Source organism: Camelus bactrianus, chromosome 32, assembly GCF_048773025.1.
Source record: "Camelus bactrianus isolate YW-2024 breed Bactrian camel chromosome 32, ASM4877302v1, whole genome shotgun sequence".
NCBI lineage: Eukaryota > Metazoa > Chordata > Mammalia > Artiodactyla > Camelidae > Camelus > Camelus bactrianus.
Genome location: NC_133570.1, coordinates 17,351,239 through 17,366,723, shown reverse-complemented (window position 1 = coordinate 17,366,723; position 15,485 = coordinate 17,351,239). Strand labels below are relative to the sequence as shown.

The window sequence follows — 15,485 nt, the reverse complement described above, 5'->3', positions numbered from 1 at the left end:
GTCCAGCCTCGTTCACGGCACAGGGCGGAGTGCAGGAGAGCTCAGGCACCAGCCCCCACATGTCCTCTCCTGGTGCGGTCTGACGGATGAGCTTAATTTTCCCACCAGTGATGGGTGACCACATGCACGAAGTATTGCCAGCCAGGAAGGCTCACCGGGGCCGTGGTGGGCAGCATTTTTTACTGGGCATCAGTCACAAAGGTGTGGGACAGACATTGACTGCCCTTAGTTTCTTGGTCTCTAGCCCCTCCAAAAGTCAAATGATACACAGCATGACCCGAGACTCCCCCCCTCACCATAAATCACGTCGTTAACATAGACTCTCTGGCTTGGTGTGGCCCAGGGTCCTAGGTATACAAAGGCATTCTTATCAGTGAGGACATCGCAAGGGCTCAGAGATGAGCTCCCAGGAACTGGTCACGGGCCAGTCCTTTGCTTGGCACATACAGGGTTTGAATTCTCCAAGCCTGCCGAGTTAGGCCTTGATTGCACAATCCCCAAATGCTTAGGGATCAGCCGGACCCAGAACGGTTTCATATCTTTAAGGGCTAAATGTTTTGCCCACGCTGTCTTGCCTTAGCTCTGATGATAGCAGTGGGGCTTTGGGAAGGCAGTGACTCACAGGGGCGTGGAGTGTGGGAGTCAGGCCAGTGGACCAGCTGTGTGGCTTGAGCCTCTGTTTCTTCATCTGTAAAATGGGGAAGTTAGAACTTCCTGGCTCTACTGGGAGGGGCTGATGGGTGACATGGGCGGTGGTGCCTGGGATGTGATGAGCCCACCGTGTGAGGCAGCTCTTGTCTCTCCTTGCCTTGCGACAGCAGTGGGATGGGGCAGTTGGAGCCATGGACACCGGAAGCTCGTGGTCACCCCTCAAGGGGTAGCAGAAGACATCCAGCCTCGCTCACTGTCCCACTCACCTGGTGCTGCAGACCAGCCGGCCCCCAGCTTCAGGACTTAAAACCATTTGTTTTGTTTTGTTTTGTTTTGTGGCGGGGAGGTCATTGGGTTTATTTATCAATTTGTTTTTTTAAAGGAGGCGCTGGGGATTGAACCTAGGACCTTGTGCATACAAAGCACGCACTCTACCACTGAGCTATGACCCTCCCCCCGTTAAAACCATTTGTTGTTGAATCGCTCTGGGAGTTCACTAGAGCGAGCTCAGTGGTTCGCATGGTCAAGTGGTGGCCAGGACTTCTGTCCTCTGAAGGCTTCTTCAGTCACATGTCTGGGGCCTGGGCTGGGATGGTCGGAGCACCTAGAGGCATCTCCTGGCGTCACTGTCATGTAGCCTCTGCACGTGGCGAGCCCGGGCTTCCGCACAGCGTGGCGGTCTCAGGAGTGTCAGATTCCCACGTGGCAGCCGGCCTCCCCCAAAGCAGACGCCACACAACTAAGGGATAGGCCTGGACCTGGTGCAGTGTCATCCAGGGCCCTCCTGCATTCAAGGGAATGGAGAAACAGACCCTCCTTTTGATGGCGCAGTGGTAGGGTCACCCTGCAGAAGAGCAGGTGGGTGAGAGACGGTTTCGCCGACTTTGGGACATAGAGTTGGTCACAGTCATCATAAAAACCAGTTCATCAGCCTCTCCAGCAGGTCATCAAATAGCATATGAATTCATCAGATTAATTAGTTTCAGGGGGGAGGGTACAGCTCAGTGCATGCTTAGTATGAACAAGGTCCTGGGTTCAATACCCAGTCCCTTCACTAAAAAAAAAAATAGATAAACCTAATTAACTCCCTCTGCAAAAAAATTTAAAAAGAAGAATAAATAAAAATAAAAAATCAAGGGTCTCCCCCCTAATTTTTTTATTAGTCTCTCCCTGGGAAATGCTGATGACATCAGAATGTTCCATCTCCAATTAGGGTACAAAATAGAGAGATACCTTTCCTTTACTATTTAAGTTACAATAATTCCAGCTCCTCCAAAAGGTTAGGTCATCAAAACCCCCAAGCTTCTTTAGGGTCCCCCAGCCTGGGACAAGGGACCGTCCTTCCCACTGATGAAGCTACTCCAGGTCTCCTCAAGCCCCAGATCTGGGCCTGGACCCAGGAGGACCTCTCTCACCCCTGTCCTCCTTGGTTTGTTGGTTCTAAACAAATGCTCTTCAGGAGAATTAACAATGAGAATGTCACTCCTTCAGGTGGAAGCGCTGGCTCCGCCCCGCAGGGCGTGCTCTTGGCCAAGTGGCCCTACTCCAAGGTCAGTCTTTTCCCAAGTCTGCATTATTCTGAACTAACCTTGTTCCATTGTAACAGCTTGTGTTTTAAACGGGTGGTTGGTTAACTTTTTGTTTTGAAATAATTACAGACTTACATGAAGTGGCTAACATTGTCCAAAGAGCCCCCTGTATCCTTCATGCCGTTTCCCCCAGTGCTGGCATCGCACACAACTACAGGACAGCATCAAAACCAAGAAGTGACATTAGGACAAGGCTGCTAACTGGACTGCAGACCATACACCTCATTCAGTTGTCACCATTTTTTTTTTTTTGCATGTATTCACATGTGTGTATTTTCAAAGTTGTTTCCTTCCTTTAGTGGCAGAACCTTCCATTCCTCCCCCCCCCCACCTCCCTACATGGAGCATCACAGGTAACAACTCAATCTCTAAGACAAATGAAAATGGTGTTCTGATGAGGACCCCGGCCCTGTCCCAAGCTCCAGCGACTTCTCTTTGAAGCACTTTGTCATAGTTAAGGTTTTGTATCTATTTGCCTGGTAATTTGATTTGAGTTGATCTCACCAGACTGTAAATGGCATGTGTGCAGGGACCAGTATATTCATTGGTCACTGTTTATTCCCACATCATGTCCAGTGTGTCACGGCCTGTGGGAGCCAGTTTCCAGCATGCCCCATGTGGTCCTCGCCTCCTGGTGGTCCCTTCTGTGTGTTGTCTCTTCCCCAGTGAATAGGGACAGGATTCCAGATGAATACAGGGTGGATGGTTAAATTTAAGTTTCAGAGAAAGCAATGAATCATTCTTCTAGGATTTTGCAATATTTCATGGGACATACACAGATGAAAAAAATCTATTCCTTTCTTATCTGTAATCCAAGTTTAATTGGGCATCCTGTGTTTTTATTTGCTAAATCTGGTCATCTTAAATGGGGCTGACTGTAAAACCTGTGAGATATTAGGGAAATGACAGTGTGTGATTTCCGAGACTTGCTCATATCTGATCACATGGCTTCTGCCTTGTTGTCTCTTGGTTCACTCATTCCCTGGGGAGGCCAGTCACTACACCACAAGGCCAGTCAGCAGCCCTGTGTAGAGGTGCACGTGGCAGGCAGCTGAGGCCTCCTGCCACATGAGTGAATCACCTTGAAAGTGGACCATCCAGCCCCTGCAAGCCTGCAGGTCACTGCAGTTCCAGGTGACACCTTGATGGCAGCCCCAAGAGAGACCCCAAGTAGGAACCACCCATCTAAGCCACTCTTGAATTCCCACCCATAGGAATTGTGTGAGAGAATCTTCCCTGTTGTTTCAAGCCACTAAATTTGGAGGAACTTCTTACACTGTAATAAGTAATACATAGGAACTGATGAAATACTTGTGAATGAGTGAATGATGAGGGCCGCCTGTCCTCGCCTCACCTGTATCCTTTTGAGGATGCTTGCTTTACACATTGTGCCCCAGGCCTGCCGAATCTCATGTCCCAGCTTTCTAGATAAGGATGGTGTTCACAAATTCTTGAAAGATAAGTAGGGTAGGAACCATCTGTCAGAAACATTGAAAAGGAAACCAGATTTGCTAATCTCTGCTGATCTGGATTTTCAGTTTAGCCAAGTTCGGGACATGATATATATATCTTTGGGACAAAACTCCAAATAAGAATAAGCCATGTGCAACTGTATAATGTCAGTGTCCTAGAAAAGGTACTTGTGCTAGACTTTAAATATATCATCTTTGAAATGCCACTTACAGGTTGTTTCTATGGTACCAACCTATTTAAAGTTGTAACTGAGGGAGGATTTTTTCCTCTCCCCACCCCAAATCTTCTGAAGGCAATGTGGAAACAGGACTGCACAGCATAAGCTGCTTTAGGAGTGAAGACTCGGGTGGTGATGGAAAACTACTTTGGAATGTTGAGGAGTCAAAGAGATGATGTATGTGGAGGTTTTGTCTTTGTGAGCCTGAACAGACAGGAGTCACTTTGTAAGCATTAGCTCAAATAAGTGGACAGAAATGGTGTGGGGCCCCATGCATGGTACGGCAGAGAAAGAACTGGCCTGACTCTGCCCTAAACTCTGTGTCGCCCTAGTACCTCCCCTGTGGCACGGACTCCTCTAGCTCCTTCATGAAAAGGGAGGGATGGACCCATGAGTGTCCAAGGGCCCTCCCTGCCAGCCTCCTGCTGAGCAGCCTTGTTGCCTGGCAACCCCTTCTAGGAAGGCTCCATGTCTGAGCACCTCATTGGGAATCTAGACACGGGCCTGGATGTCCCTGGGTCCCAAAGCAAGGGCTTGTCTGGGCAGTGACAGGAGACCAGGCTGAGTATGAGATCCTGAAACTAAACCTCTGGCTGCCTCTCTTCTTGCTTTTCCTCAGGCTGTACATTTTGAGTCTAAAAATCTGGAAAAAAAATAGTCACTGATCTTCGAGGCTAGAGACTGTCTATGCAGAGATACATGACTAGGTCTTTTAAATAGAAAGACCCACAACCATTTAAGAAGATCTTACTATGCCAGGAGCTTTACATGCATTAAGTAGCCTCCCCTACCCCCTTTTTTCTTTTTGGTCCTGGAAACAACCCTTTTAGAGCAGTACTATCTTTACTCTCATCTTACAGATGGGAAAACAGGTGTAGAGAAGTGAAGCAACCTGCCCCAGGTCCCATATCTAGGAAGCAGCAAAGTGGAGATTTGGATCCTTGAGGTTTACTCCAGAACCTTCATTAAAAAAAAAAAATCTACGTACATAGAGAAGACATTTTTTTTCTCTTAATCATTTGAGATTAAATTGCCTACGTGATGCCCCATCACTCCAACAAAGACGTTCTCCAATGTAACCGCAGGACAGCCATCAAAATCAGGAAATTAACATGGACACATCACTACCGTGGAAACCGCAGACTCCATTTAAGTTTTGCCAGTTGCCCCAATTACCTCCTTTATAGCAAAAAGATGCAGTTCAGAATGCTGTGCTGCACTGAATTGTCATGTTTTTTTAGTCTCCTTCACTATGGAACAGTTACAGTGTCTTTAACTTTCATGACCTTGGCACTTTTGAAGGTTACAGACCAGTTGTTTTGTAGAAATCCCTTTATTTGGGTTTGTCTTCCACATCCTCATGATTCCATTGATGTTTGACAGGAAATCATGGAAGTGATGCTGCAATCTTCTCAGGACATTCTAGCAAGTGATTTCCATTTGTCCCATTCTTGGGGTTGCATGCTCTGATCACCCGATCAGAGCCTGTACTCTTATTGACCCCACAACCATCTACACATTTTCCTTCTCCGGAAGCCACGTAGTAGGGTCCATTTGGTGAAGCAAATCCGCTAGCATTGGTCCCTCAGCATCAAAGTAACTGCAGATCCACAAAATCTGCTGTAAAGCTAAGGGCATAGCTACAGAGAAGCCAGGCTTACATTTATTTTTGGCTTTCGCCTACCAACAGATGCATATACATTTTTAGTTCCAGGATTAAAACGGTTTATCTTATCTTCTTGTTTCCCTCCCTCTGCTTCCTAGTGGATCTTTCAGTCTGTAAGACTCTCTCCCCCTGACATTCTCCTCTACTAAAACCTCACTTTCTAGTGTAAACCGGGAGGACCCTGTGGGGACTTCCCAGGGCAGACCCCTCCCCCATATCCTCTGCTGTATCTCCTTTCTAAAGCGCCCAGATAACAGTATCTAGTGCATTTTTCATGGGTGTTTCAGATGCTAAAAAACTCCACCAAATGAAAGAAATTAACTACTTGATGATGATGAGCACATAGCAGACCTGGGGCCTAAGGACTGATCACCATCAGCCAATAAGAGAATTGTACACAGCTGATCACATACCCTGGGATGCCCCTCCCTTAGCTGGCCTTTAAAAATGCTCAGCTGAAACTCTTCCAGGAGTTCAGGTTTTTCTGAGCAGGAGTCCACTGTTCTTGCTCGGCCCAGCAATAAATCTTTCTTTGCTCTAAATTCATGTTTTTGTGTTTTCTGGCTTCACCATACCTTGGGCACACGAACTTGTGTTCAGTAACATTAGCACAATGTAGGCCCTCAGTACATTTTTATGAGATTACTGAATGGATATATTTACCAACCTGCTGGAAAGGAAGAGATGGAAAGAGTTCCTGGAGGGAATACAGCTCTAGAGTTTAAACTGCATAAGGCAACTGCTCTGTGCCCACGACGGTGCTTACACTGAGAGACCCAAAGATCCAGGAGACATTCTTCCCACTTGAATGCCATGTCCCAGCTTCCCAGCTGCCTCGCACGCAACTATGCCGTGAGCTAGTCCTAAACGCCTGTTTTGCAGATTTAGAATTTCAGGCTGGCAAAGGAGTCTTCCTAGGCCAGCGTGGCTCGGCCACATCCACCGTAGTCCTCACAGGCTGGGAGTCGCCACGAAGCGGGTGAGACAGGGAAATCATCCCTCAGCCATTCCAGGCCATGAAAATCCTCTCTAGCAGCTCACCAGCTCTAGACCCAAAGCCGCCCTAGCGTCCCGTCGCTGCCATGGCAACCAGCACGGCATTTCCGCTGTCGGAAAACGTCATTTCCGGAGCGCCTGTCCCGGCTCTTCCCAGTTCCGGCCCATCCGGGTACCGGCCCCAGAGCGGCGCGCTTCTCGTACCGGGGAGGCAGTTGTGTTTGGTGCGCTGAGCCCGGGAGAGGTGAGCCGGCCGGGGAGTGGACAGGGGACACGAGGGAGTCCGCGCCCTGGGAGTCGGGGCTCGGGGAAGGCGGGCCTCGGCCTCGCGGGTTGCGCTTTCCTTTCGCAGACAGCTTTGCCGAGGCGGGTCCACTCGGGGTCACCGGGCAGTCGGGGCCTGGGCCGAGTTAAGGACCGAGCCTCCGCCACAAGGCCCGGGCAGCACGGCAGGGAGACGCCCGAGCCCTGCCAGCCGGGGAACCTAGGGCAAGTTGTTTAACTGCTCTGAGTCTCGTGTTGCTTAACCAGAAGCGTGGAAACGCTAATAGTGGTTATCTCGTAGAAGCGTCTTGATGCTTGTATTAGATTATCGCTCTGAAGCGTCCAGCAAGTGCTTAGCACCTACTGAGGGTTTTGTAACGCCTGACAAGTCTGTGATTTTTACCATGCCCTGTGCCTAAGGAGGCAGCGGTTGTTAGTGACTCCCACATATCTGGCACTCCCCACCTCCTCTGAGAGTGTTTCCCTCCTTTGCGCGCCTGGATGAGGCTGGGACCAGCAGCACCCGACCGGTGCACCAGCGAGTCGAACAGTCAGGGAAAACTTTGTAACAGCTGACAGAGTTTGACGTTGCCTGTGGAAGTAGTGTCCTCCCTGTTTCCAAAAGCTATTTGCAGCAACTGGTAGGCAGGACTTAACAAGTGATGTCATATTTTGAATGTATTGCTATGTGATGCACCCTGCTTGGCACTTCGTGGGCATTTACTACTCATACATCGAGTACCTGGTAGAGTCAGGATTTGAACTCAGGCTGTGATTTTAGCACCTGATGTCATAGTCACTTTGCTGGGTTCATCCCCAGGTCCAATAATGGTTAAGGGCATGAACCTGATGATGGGACTATGGTATCAGCTTTTGCTACTTAAGCATTTATTGTGAGCTATGTGTCTTTTAAGCCTCATCTCATTGTATCCGCCTTAACAAGCATCGTATAAGATTGGTACTGTAGTTAATCCATTTCAAGAGACAGCTAAGCAAAATCTTACCACTCAGCTGCCAAGAGTTGAATTCTCTGTTCCAGTTCACAGGTGTCTGACTGTTAAAGTAGTGTTTATCATTTTTAGTGCCTTCCAGCTCATCAGAAGAGGTTTGTGTTTTGAGGGAGGAAAATATAGTCTCAGGGTCTTATTCAAATAATATATTTCAGAAAGTATCTTCTTAAAAATACCACTTTTCTGTGACTATCAAAGGTCCAGATAAAGCTCTTTACTTGACAGTAGAGAAAATAATAAAATCTGGGGTCCAGGAAGATGTCTACCCAATTTCTGGGGCAATAATACATAGAATAACGTACTTACATGGTTGTTTTTATATAGCTTATATATATGCGTGTGTGTGACGTTTTATGACATTGACTAGGACAAGGAAATACATGCTTAAGAATCACATGGACTGTTGGGACTAGTCTTTTGTTCCACCTGTTTTAGTGCTTATTATTCCCTAAAATATGGTTTTAATGTCTGCTTTATTATTGTAGCAGTGACTTTAGTGAATTTTGACTTTGGGGGGAGTTCTGAAGGCAGCAAGGAGCAGGGACTCACAGGGAGGCTCCCAGGACTTGCCACAGACTGTGCCTTTTTCATCCCTTTATTTAGTGACAGGCCATGTCGCTGTCCCACTTGTACCGGGATGGGGAAGGCCACATGGATGACGACGAGGATGAGCGGGAGAACTTTGAGATCACCGACTGGGATCTCCAGAATGAATTCAACCCTAACCGGCAGCGCCACTGGCAGACTAAAGAAGAGGCTACCTACGGAGTGTGGGCCGAGCGAGACTCGGATGAAGAGCGGCCCAGCTTTGGAGGCAAACGGTATGGTTGGCATGGGGCTGCTTCCCCAGGAGTTGGGGAGATACCCTACTAAACACATTTCTCTCCCGGCCTCACCAAGTCCTTAGCTGTGACAGTAGCTAGGGTGTCCAGTTCCTCTGAGACCAAAGTGCTGCCCTTTCACGGATTTAACCATTAGTCGATATTTATTGAGCAACTGAGTGTATCAGGCCTTGGCTGTAGACCCCGTACTTGTCTCCCAGGAGCCCAGACCCTAGTGGATGGAGATGGGCATTAATCAGCAGCTCACACAGTGGAAGTTTGTAGCTGTGATTTGGGTTTAGGGTGTTTGACTATTCTGGGAGGTCAGGGAAGCCTGGGTGGTGGGGGAGGCGTGAGAAGCAAAGGCCCTTGATGGGAGGCAACAGGGTATCCAGGGGATACGAGAGGTTTCATGGCTGCAGTGGGGAGATGGAGGGGAGTGTAGTTTGAGCAGATGCCGTGGGTTTGTGTAGAGAGGCTGTGACATTGTTGGGGTGTGTTTGGAGGAGCCCCTTTGCTCATGTGCAGAGTTGGCGTGGAGCCACAGTGGAAGAGAGGGCTCTGTGAGGAGGCCCAGGAGTGGTCCCTGCCGAGGTGGTGGAGCCCTGGGCTAGGATGGTGGCAGGAGGAAGAGGGTTGAGACCAAAAGCCTCCTCCTTGGTGTGAAGTCGTGTGCGCTGGCTGTAGCTCGCTTGACCAGAGTGTGTAGCAGATTTGGCTTTGTCTCCCTGTCCCCACCTGAGGCCTGGAGGCTCCAGTCCATCGAGACTCTACGTTTTTCACAAAGGAGGCTGGGGAGAAAGAGCACAGAGATCAGTTCACCCTCTTCTCATCTGGCAAGAAATCTGAAAGTGGATGATGACTAGATCAGGGGTCAAGAACTGCATGATGTTAAGATGGTCATAGCAGCCAAAACCTAGTCGGTGCCTGCTTGTCCTGGGTTCTTCACAGGCCTCGTCTCATTTACCTTTTGGGAAAGTTACCATTGTTATTTCATTTTACAGATTAAGAAACTGTGGCCAAAAGTCATGCAGCTAAGCTGTGAAATCTGGCCTGTCTGACTCTAGAGTTGGGCTCTTATATAACTTGCGTCTAGGAAAAAATTCTCTGAATTTTATTGCTGCCACGAGGATGTTTATTTACTAGGTTATTCATTTTATAAAGCATCACCTTATTTTGCAGTATTTCCTGGGGTTTTTCCATTGGAATCTTTTCTGTGTTCCTTTAACCAGACAAGGTACCAACTCCAGTTTATACAGAAGGGAACTGTGACAAAGGACTTATTGTCAGTACTGTTCTTGAGGCAGTCAGGGTTAAAATCATACTTTCCACCTTACAGAATTAATTTTTTAGGTATTTTAGTTTTAATAAATTTAATGGACATGAGCTTTTTCTAAGAATTTGATTGATAGAATTGCTAATATACTTTCCATTTATGTAATCTCTATAACTATCTTTTATTTATGATTTTTATTTGTCAGAATGTCTTGTATATATATTTTTATTGAAGTATAGTCAGTTTACAATGTGCCAATTTCTGGTGTACAGCACAATGCTTCAGTTAACACGAACATACATATATTTGTTTTCATATTCTTTTTCACTGTAAGTTACTACAAGATACTGAATATAGTTCCCTGTGCTACACAGTATAAACTTCTTTATCTGTTTTATGTATATTAGTTAGTATCTGCAAATCTTGATCTCCCAATTTATCCTTTCCCAACCCCTTCCCCTGCTGGTAACCATAAGTTTGTTTACTATGGCTATGAGTCTGTTTCTGTTTTGTAGGTGAGTTCATTTGTCTTTTTTTTTTTTTTTTTTTTAAGATTCCACATATAAGTGATATCATACGGTATTTTTCTTTCTCATTCTGGCTTACTTCACTTAGATGGACCTGGAGATTGTCACTCTATGTTGCTGCAAATGGCATTATTTTATTCTTTTTTATGGCTGAGTAGTATTCCATTATATAAATATACCACAACTTTATCCAGTTATCTGTTGATGGACACTTAGGTTGCTTCCATGTCTTGGCTATTGTAAATAGTGCTGCTGTGAACATTGGGGTGTATGTATCTTTTTGAATTAGAGTCCCCCCTGGATATATGCCCAGGAGTGGGATTGCTGGATCATATGGTGAGATCATATTTTTAGTGTTTTGAGGAATCTCCATACTGTTTTCCATAATGGCTGCACCAAACTACGTTCCCACTAGCAGTGTAGGAGGGTTCCCATTTCTCCATAGCCTCTCCAGCATTTGTTTGTGGACTTTTGAATGATGGCCATTCTGACCGAGGTGAGGTGATACCTCATTGTAGTTTTGATTTGCATTTCTCTGATAATTAGTGATATTGAGCATTTCTTCATGTGCCTATTGGCCATTTATATGTCATTGCAGAATTGCTTGTTTAGGTCTTCTGGCCATTTTGGTATTCGGTTATTTATTTTTTGTTTTTGTTGTTATTAAGTTGTATGAACTATTTATATATTCTGAAAATTAACCTTTTGTCAGTTGCATCATTTGCAAATATTTTCTCCCATTCTGTAGGCTGTCATTTTGTTTTGCTTATGGTTTCCTTTGCTGTGCAAAAGCTTATAAGTTTAATTAGGTCCCATTTGTTTTTGCTTATATTTCTATTGCCTGGGTAGACTGCCCTAGGAGAACATTGCTAAGATTTATGTCAGAGAATGTTTTGCCTGTGTTTTCTTCCAAGAGGTTTATAGTATCTTATGTTTAAGTCTTTAAGCCATTTTGAGTTTATGTTTGTGAATGGTGTGAGTTTGAATACATCACTAATTTACATGCAGCTGTCCAGTTTTCCCAACACTACTTGCTGAAGAGACTGTCTTTTCTCCATTGTATATTCTTGCCTCCTTTGTTGAAGGTTAATTGACCAAAAGTCTGTGGGTTTATTTCTGGCCTCTATTCTGTTCCATTGATCCATATGTCTGTTTTTATGCCAATACCACACTGTTTTGATTACTGTACCTCTGTAGTATTGTCTGAAGTCTGGGAGGGTTATTCCTTCAGCTTCATTCTTTTTCTTCTATATTGCTTTGGCAATTCTGGGTCTTTCAGAATTAATCCTAAAATTATTTGTTCTGGTTCTGTGAAAAATCTTGGTAATTTGATAGGGATCACATTAAATCTGTAGATTGCCTTGGGTAGTATGGCCATTTGAGCAATATTGATTCTTCCAACCCAAGAGCATGGGATATCTTTCCATTTCTTTAAGTCAGCTTTAATTTGCTTAGTCACTGTTTTGTAGTTCTCCATGTATAAGTCTTTCACCTCTTTGGTCAGATTTATTCCTCAGTATTTTATTGTTTTGGATGTGATTTTAAAAGGGATTGTCCCTTTACTTTGTTTTCCTGCTAACTCATTGTTAGTGTAAAGAAATGCAACTGATTTTTGCATGTTAATCTTGCATCCTGCTACCTTGCTGAATTCAGTTCTTTTATCAGCTCTAGTAGTTTTGTGTGGAGCTTTTAGGGTTTTCTACATATAGTATGTCATCTGCATATAGTGAGAATTTCACCTCTTCTCTTCCAGTCTGGAGCCCTTTTCTTTTTCTTGCTTGATTGCTGTGCCTAGGACTTCAGAAACTACGTTGAATAGAAGTGGTGAGAGTCGGCTTCCTTGTCTTGTTCCAGATTTTAGTGGGAAGATTTCAGTTTTTCACCATTGAGTGTTACGTTGGCTGTGGGTTTGTCATAGCTTTTATTATGTTGAGATATGTTCCCTCTATACCCACTTTGGTAAGAGTTTTTATCATAAATCGGTGTTGAATTTTATCAAATGCTTTTTCTGCTTCTATTGAGATGATCATGTGATTCTCTTGTTGATGTGGTGTATCATGTTGATTGATTTGCGTATGTTGAACCATCCATTTGTCCCTGGGATGAATCCAACTTGATCACAGTGTACAATCTTTTTTATGTGCTGTTGGATTCTGTTTGCTAATATTTTGTTGAGGATTTTTGCATCTATGTTCATCAGTGCTATTGCCTGTAATTTTCTTTTTTGGTAGTGTCTTTGTCTGGTTTTGGTGTCAGGGTGATGGTGGCTTCATAAATGAGTTTGGGAGTATTTCAGTCTTTTGGAAAAGTTTAAGGACTGGTATGAGTTCTTTTTGTATGTTTGGTAGAATTCCCCAGTGAAGCCATCTAGTTCTGGACTTTTGTTTGCAGGGAGTTTTTTTTTTCATTGCTGATTCTATTTCATTTCTAGTGATCAGTCTGTGTAAGTGGTCTGTTTCTTCTTGATTCAGTCTGGGTGGACGGTATGTTTCCAGAAACTTGTCTATTTCTTTTAGGTTGTCCAATTTGTTTCCATATAGTTGTTCATAGTATTGTCTTATAGTTTTTTTGTATTTCTGTGCTTGTAATTTCTCCATTTTCCTTTCTTATTTTATGTTTTCTGTCTTCTTGGTGAGCCTGGCCAGAGAGTTGTCAGTTTTATTTAATCTTTCAAAAGCCAGCTCTTGGTTTGATTGATTTTTTTTCTGTTGTTTTCTTTTTAATCTCTACTTTATTTATTTCCTCCCTGATCTTTATTTTTCCTTCCTTCTGCTGACTTTTGGTTTTGTTTGCTTTCCTTTTTCTAATTCTTTTAGGTTGTTTACTTGAGATTGTTTTTCTTTTTTTGAAGAAGGCCTATATCACTATGAACTTCCCTCTTAGGACTGCTTTTGCTGCATCCCATAAATTTCATGTGGTTGTGCCCACCTCTTTTCTTACATTGGAGTCAAGTGGAGACAGCGGCTATGGCATGGCTGCATTGTGCCCCCCACCACTGACCAACAGTGGTGCTTTTTTATGGGGGTCCCAGGCTGCTGTCTTCTGCACATACCCCTAGCCAGAGCTCACACTGCCCTCCAGTCCCCTGAAGCCGCCTCTTTGCAGTGGACCCCAGCCCTCTCCCCGGGCTCATCACCAATCTCTAGGAGCCAGTCCCATATTGTCCCTGCTGGCTCGCGTCTAGGGCTGGGGATCGCAGGGAACCCAGTTTGGAAACTGATTTCGTGCCAGTTTCTCTTAGTTCTGTATCCCAAGCAGCTGCCGTGTTCTCCGAGCCTCAGAAGCTCCTCTTCTGTTCCTGCTGACCTCCCAGCTGGAGGGGGGAGTCCCAACTTGAGGGTGTGCTCCCTCCCCGCAGGACCGGTCCCACACCAGTTTTCATTTTCTTTTTTTGTCTTACTGTATTTTATGAGAATCCTCCTGTATTTCAAAGTGAGAGACACTTCCACAGTTCAATAGGTGTTCTGTGCACTTCCATGGGTTTGTAGATGTAATTCTTGGTGTGTTTGTGGGAAGGGGCGAGCTGTCTCTAGTCTGCCATCTCCTCACCTCCCCCATCACAATGTCTTTATTTGGTTTTTGTACTTGTGTTTGAAACACTTACTTTTTAAAGTAAGTTAATTTTTTTTAATGTGAAAGGAAAGTTGGATAGTCACATCATATTTAGAATTTTTAGTCAACTTTACACTGATGGGTCTCTTGAGCCATAGAGAGTTGACTTGAACCCATCAGGTAAAAATGCCCAATGTGCTTAGAGCCAGGTCTGGGGACCTTTTTATATAACTAAATGTGTTGCCCTTTTTTTTTTTTTTTTTTAAAAAGATACATCAAAAAATTTAGCTATCTTTTAATTTTAAAGAGACTGAGACGATCCTTTTATTTTATTTTTTGGGGGGGGAGGGAGATAATGAGGTTTATTTTATTCTAATGGAGGTACTGGGGATTGAACCCAGGACCTCGTGCATGCTAAGTGTGCACTCTACCACTGAGCTGTATACCCTCCCCTAAAAGTGTTGCTTTTAAAACAGTTCCCACAAGGTCCCTTCTGAGAAGTTCTCTGGACAGGGGGTGGCTGCAGAAGAGTTCTTACGGGCCCCCTGGGGCCTTGTGTTTGCCTGCAGGGCCCGCGACTACTCGGCGCCAGTCAACTTCATCAGCGCGGGGCTCAAGAAAGGGGCAGCAGAGGAGGCAGAGTTGGAAGATTCTGATGATGAAGAGAAGCCTGTCAAGCAGGATGAATTTCCTAAGGATTTTGGACCAAAGAAGTTAAAAACGGTAGCATCTTTATTGAAGGAATGTGGCCTTAGTAATATTCTTGGAAGGTCATTGTGGCTCAGGCACCTGCTGGCAAGTAGGGGGCTGGGCTGGAAGCCAGTTGTGCAGGCCTCTCCCTGTGGTGGCAGGCTTCCCTGAGGAGGGAAGTGTGCAGTGCAGTCTCTTCCTAACACGTGTCACAGAGATGTTGGCTTGTATGATGCTGCTCACATCACCATGTGACTCTAGGCCGTGTTCCTATCAGCCAAGCTGTCTTTTTTAGATTTTCCTTTTTTTTTTTTTCCATCAACTAAACTTTGATTTTTCTTCTTCTCAGGGTGGCAATTTTAAACCCAGCCAGAAAGGTTTTGCAGGAGGAACTAAGTCTTTCATGGATTTTGGCAGCTGGGAAAGACACACGAAAGGAATTGGACAGAAGCTTCTTCAGAAGATGGGCTACGTCCCTGGAAGGGGCCTGGGGAAGAACGCACAAGGTGTGGCACCAGCGCCCCGTCATCATGTGGGGGTGGCCAGGCAGAGGGGAGAAGAGCAGTTAGGGGGTGGTTGGCTTTTCTGTGCTTTTTTGCTTTTCGGAGTCCCGTGACTCTGCAGCCTGGTCTGCCCACGCAGGACAGCTGTGCTTCTGAGCCACCTCACTTGATCGAAACTCAGGTTACATAAAATACTTATTTCAGCAGGAGGGAGAGGTTAGGGTCTAAACAGGTGGCAGGCTGATAGGCT

The 15,485-nt window shown here is 45.4% G+C and overlaps 1 protein-coding gene across 1 annotated transcript in view; it reads left to right on the top strand.

Annotated features, from left to right (window-relative positions):
* Positions 1–6,687: 6,687 nt before the first annotated feature.
* TFIP11 (tuftelin interacting protein 11) overlaps positions 6,688–15,485 on the top strand; it is a 17,218-nt gene continuing 8,420 nt past the window's right edge. Inside the window, exons 1-4 of the mRNA XM_010951271.3 lie at positions 6,688–6,836; positions 8,470–8,687; positions 14,612–14,765; positions 15,082–15,238. Coding sequence (XP_010949573.1) covers positions 8,479–8,687; positions 14,612–14,765; positions 15,082–15,238 — 520 coding nt within the window. The 5' untranslated portion in view covers positions 6,688–6,836; positions 8,470–8,478. The remainder of the gene's footprint in view (positions 6,837–8,469; positions 8,688–14,611; positions 14,766–15,081; positions 15,239–15,485) is intronic.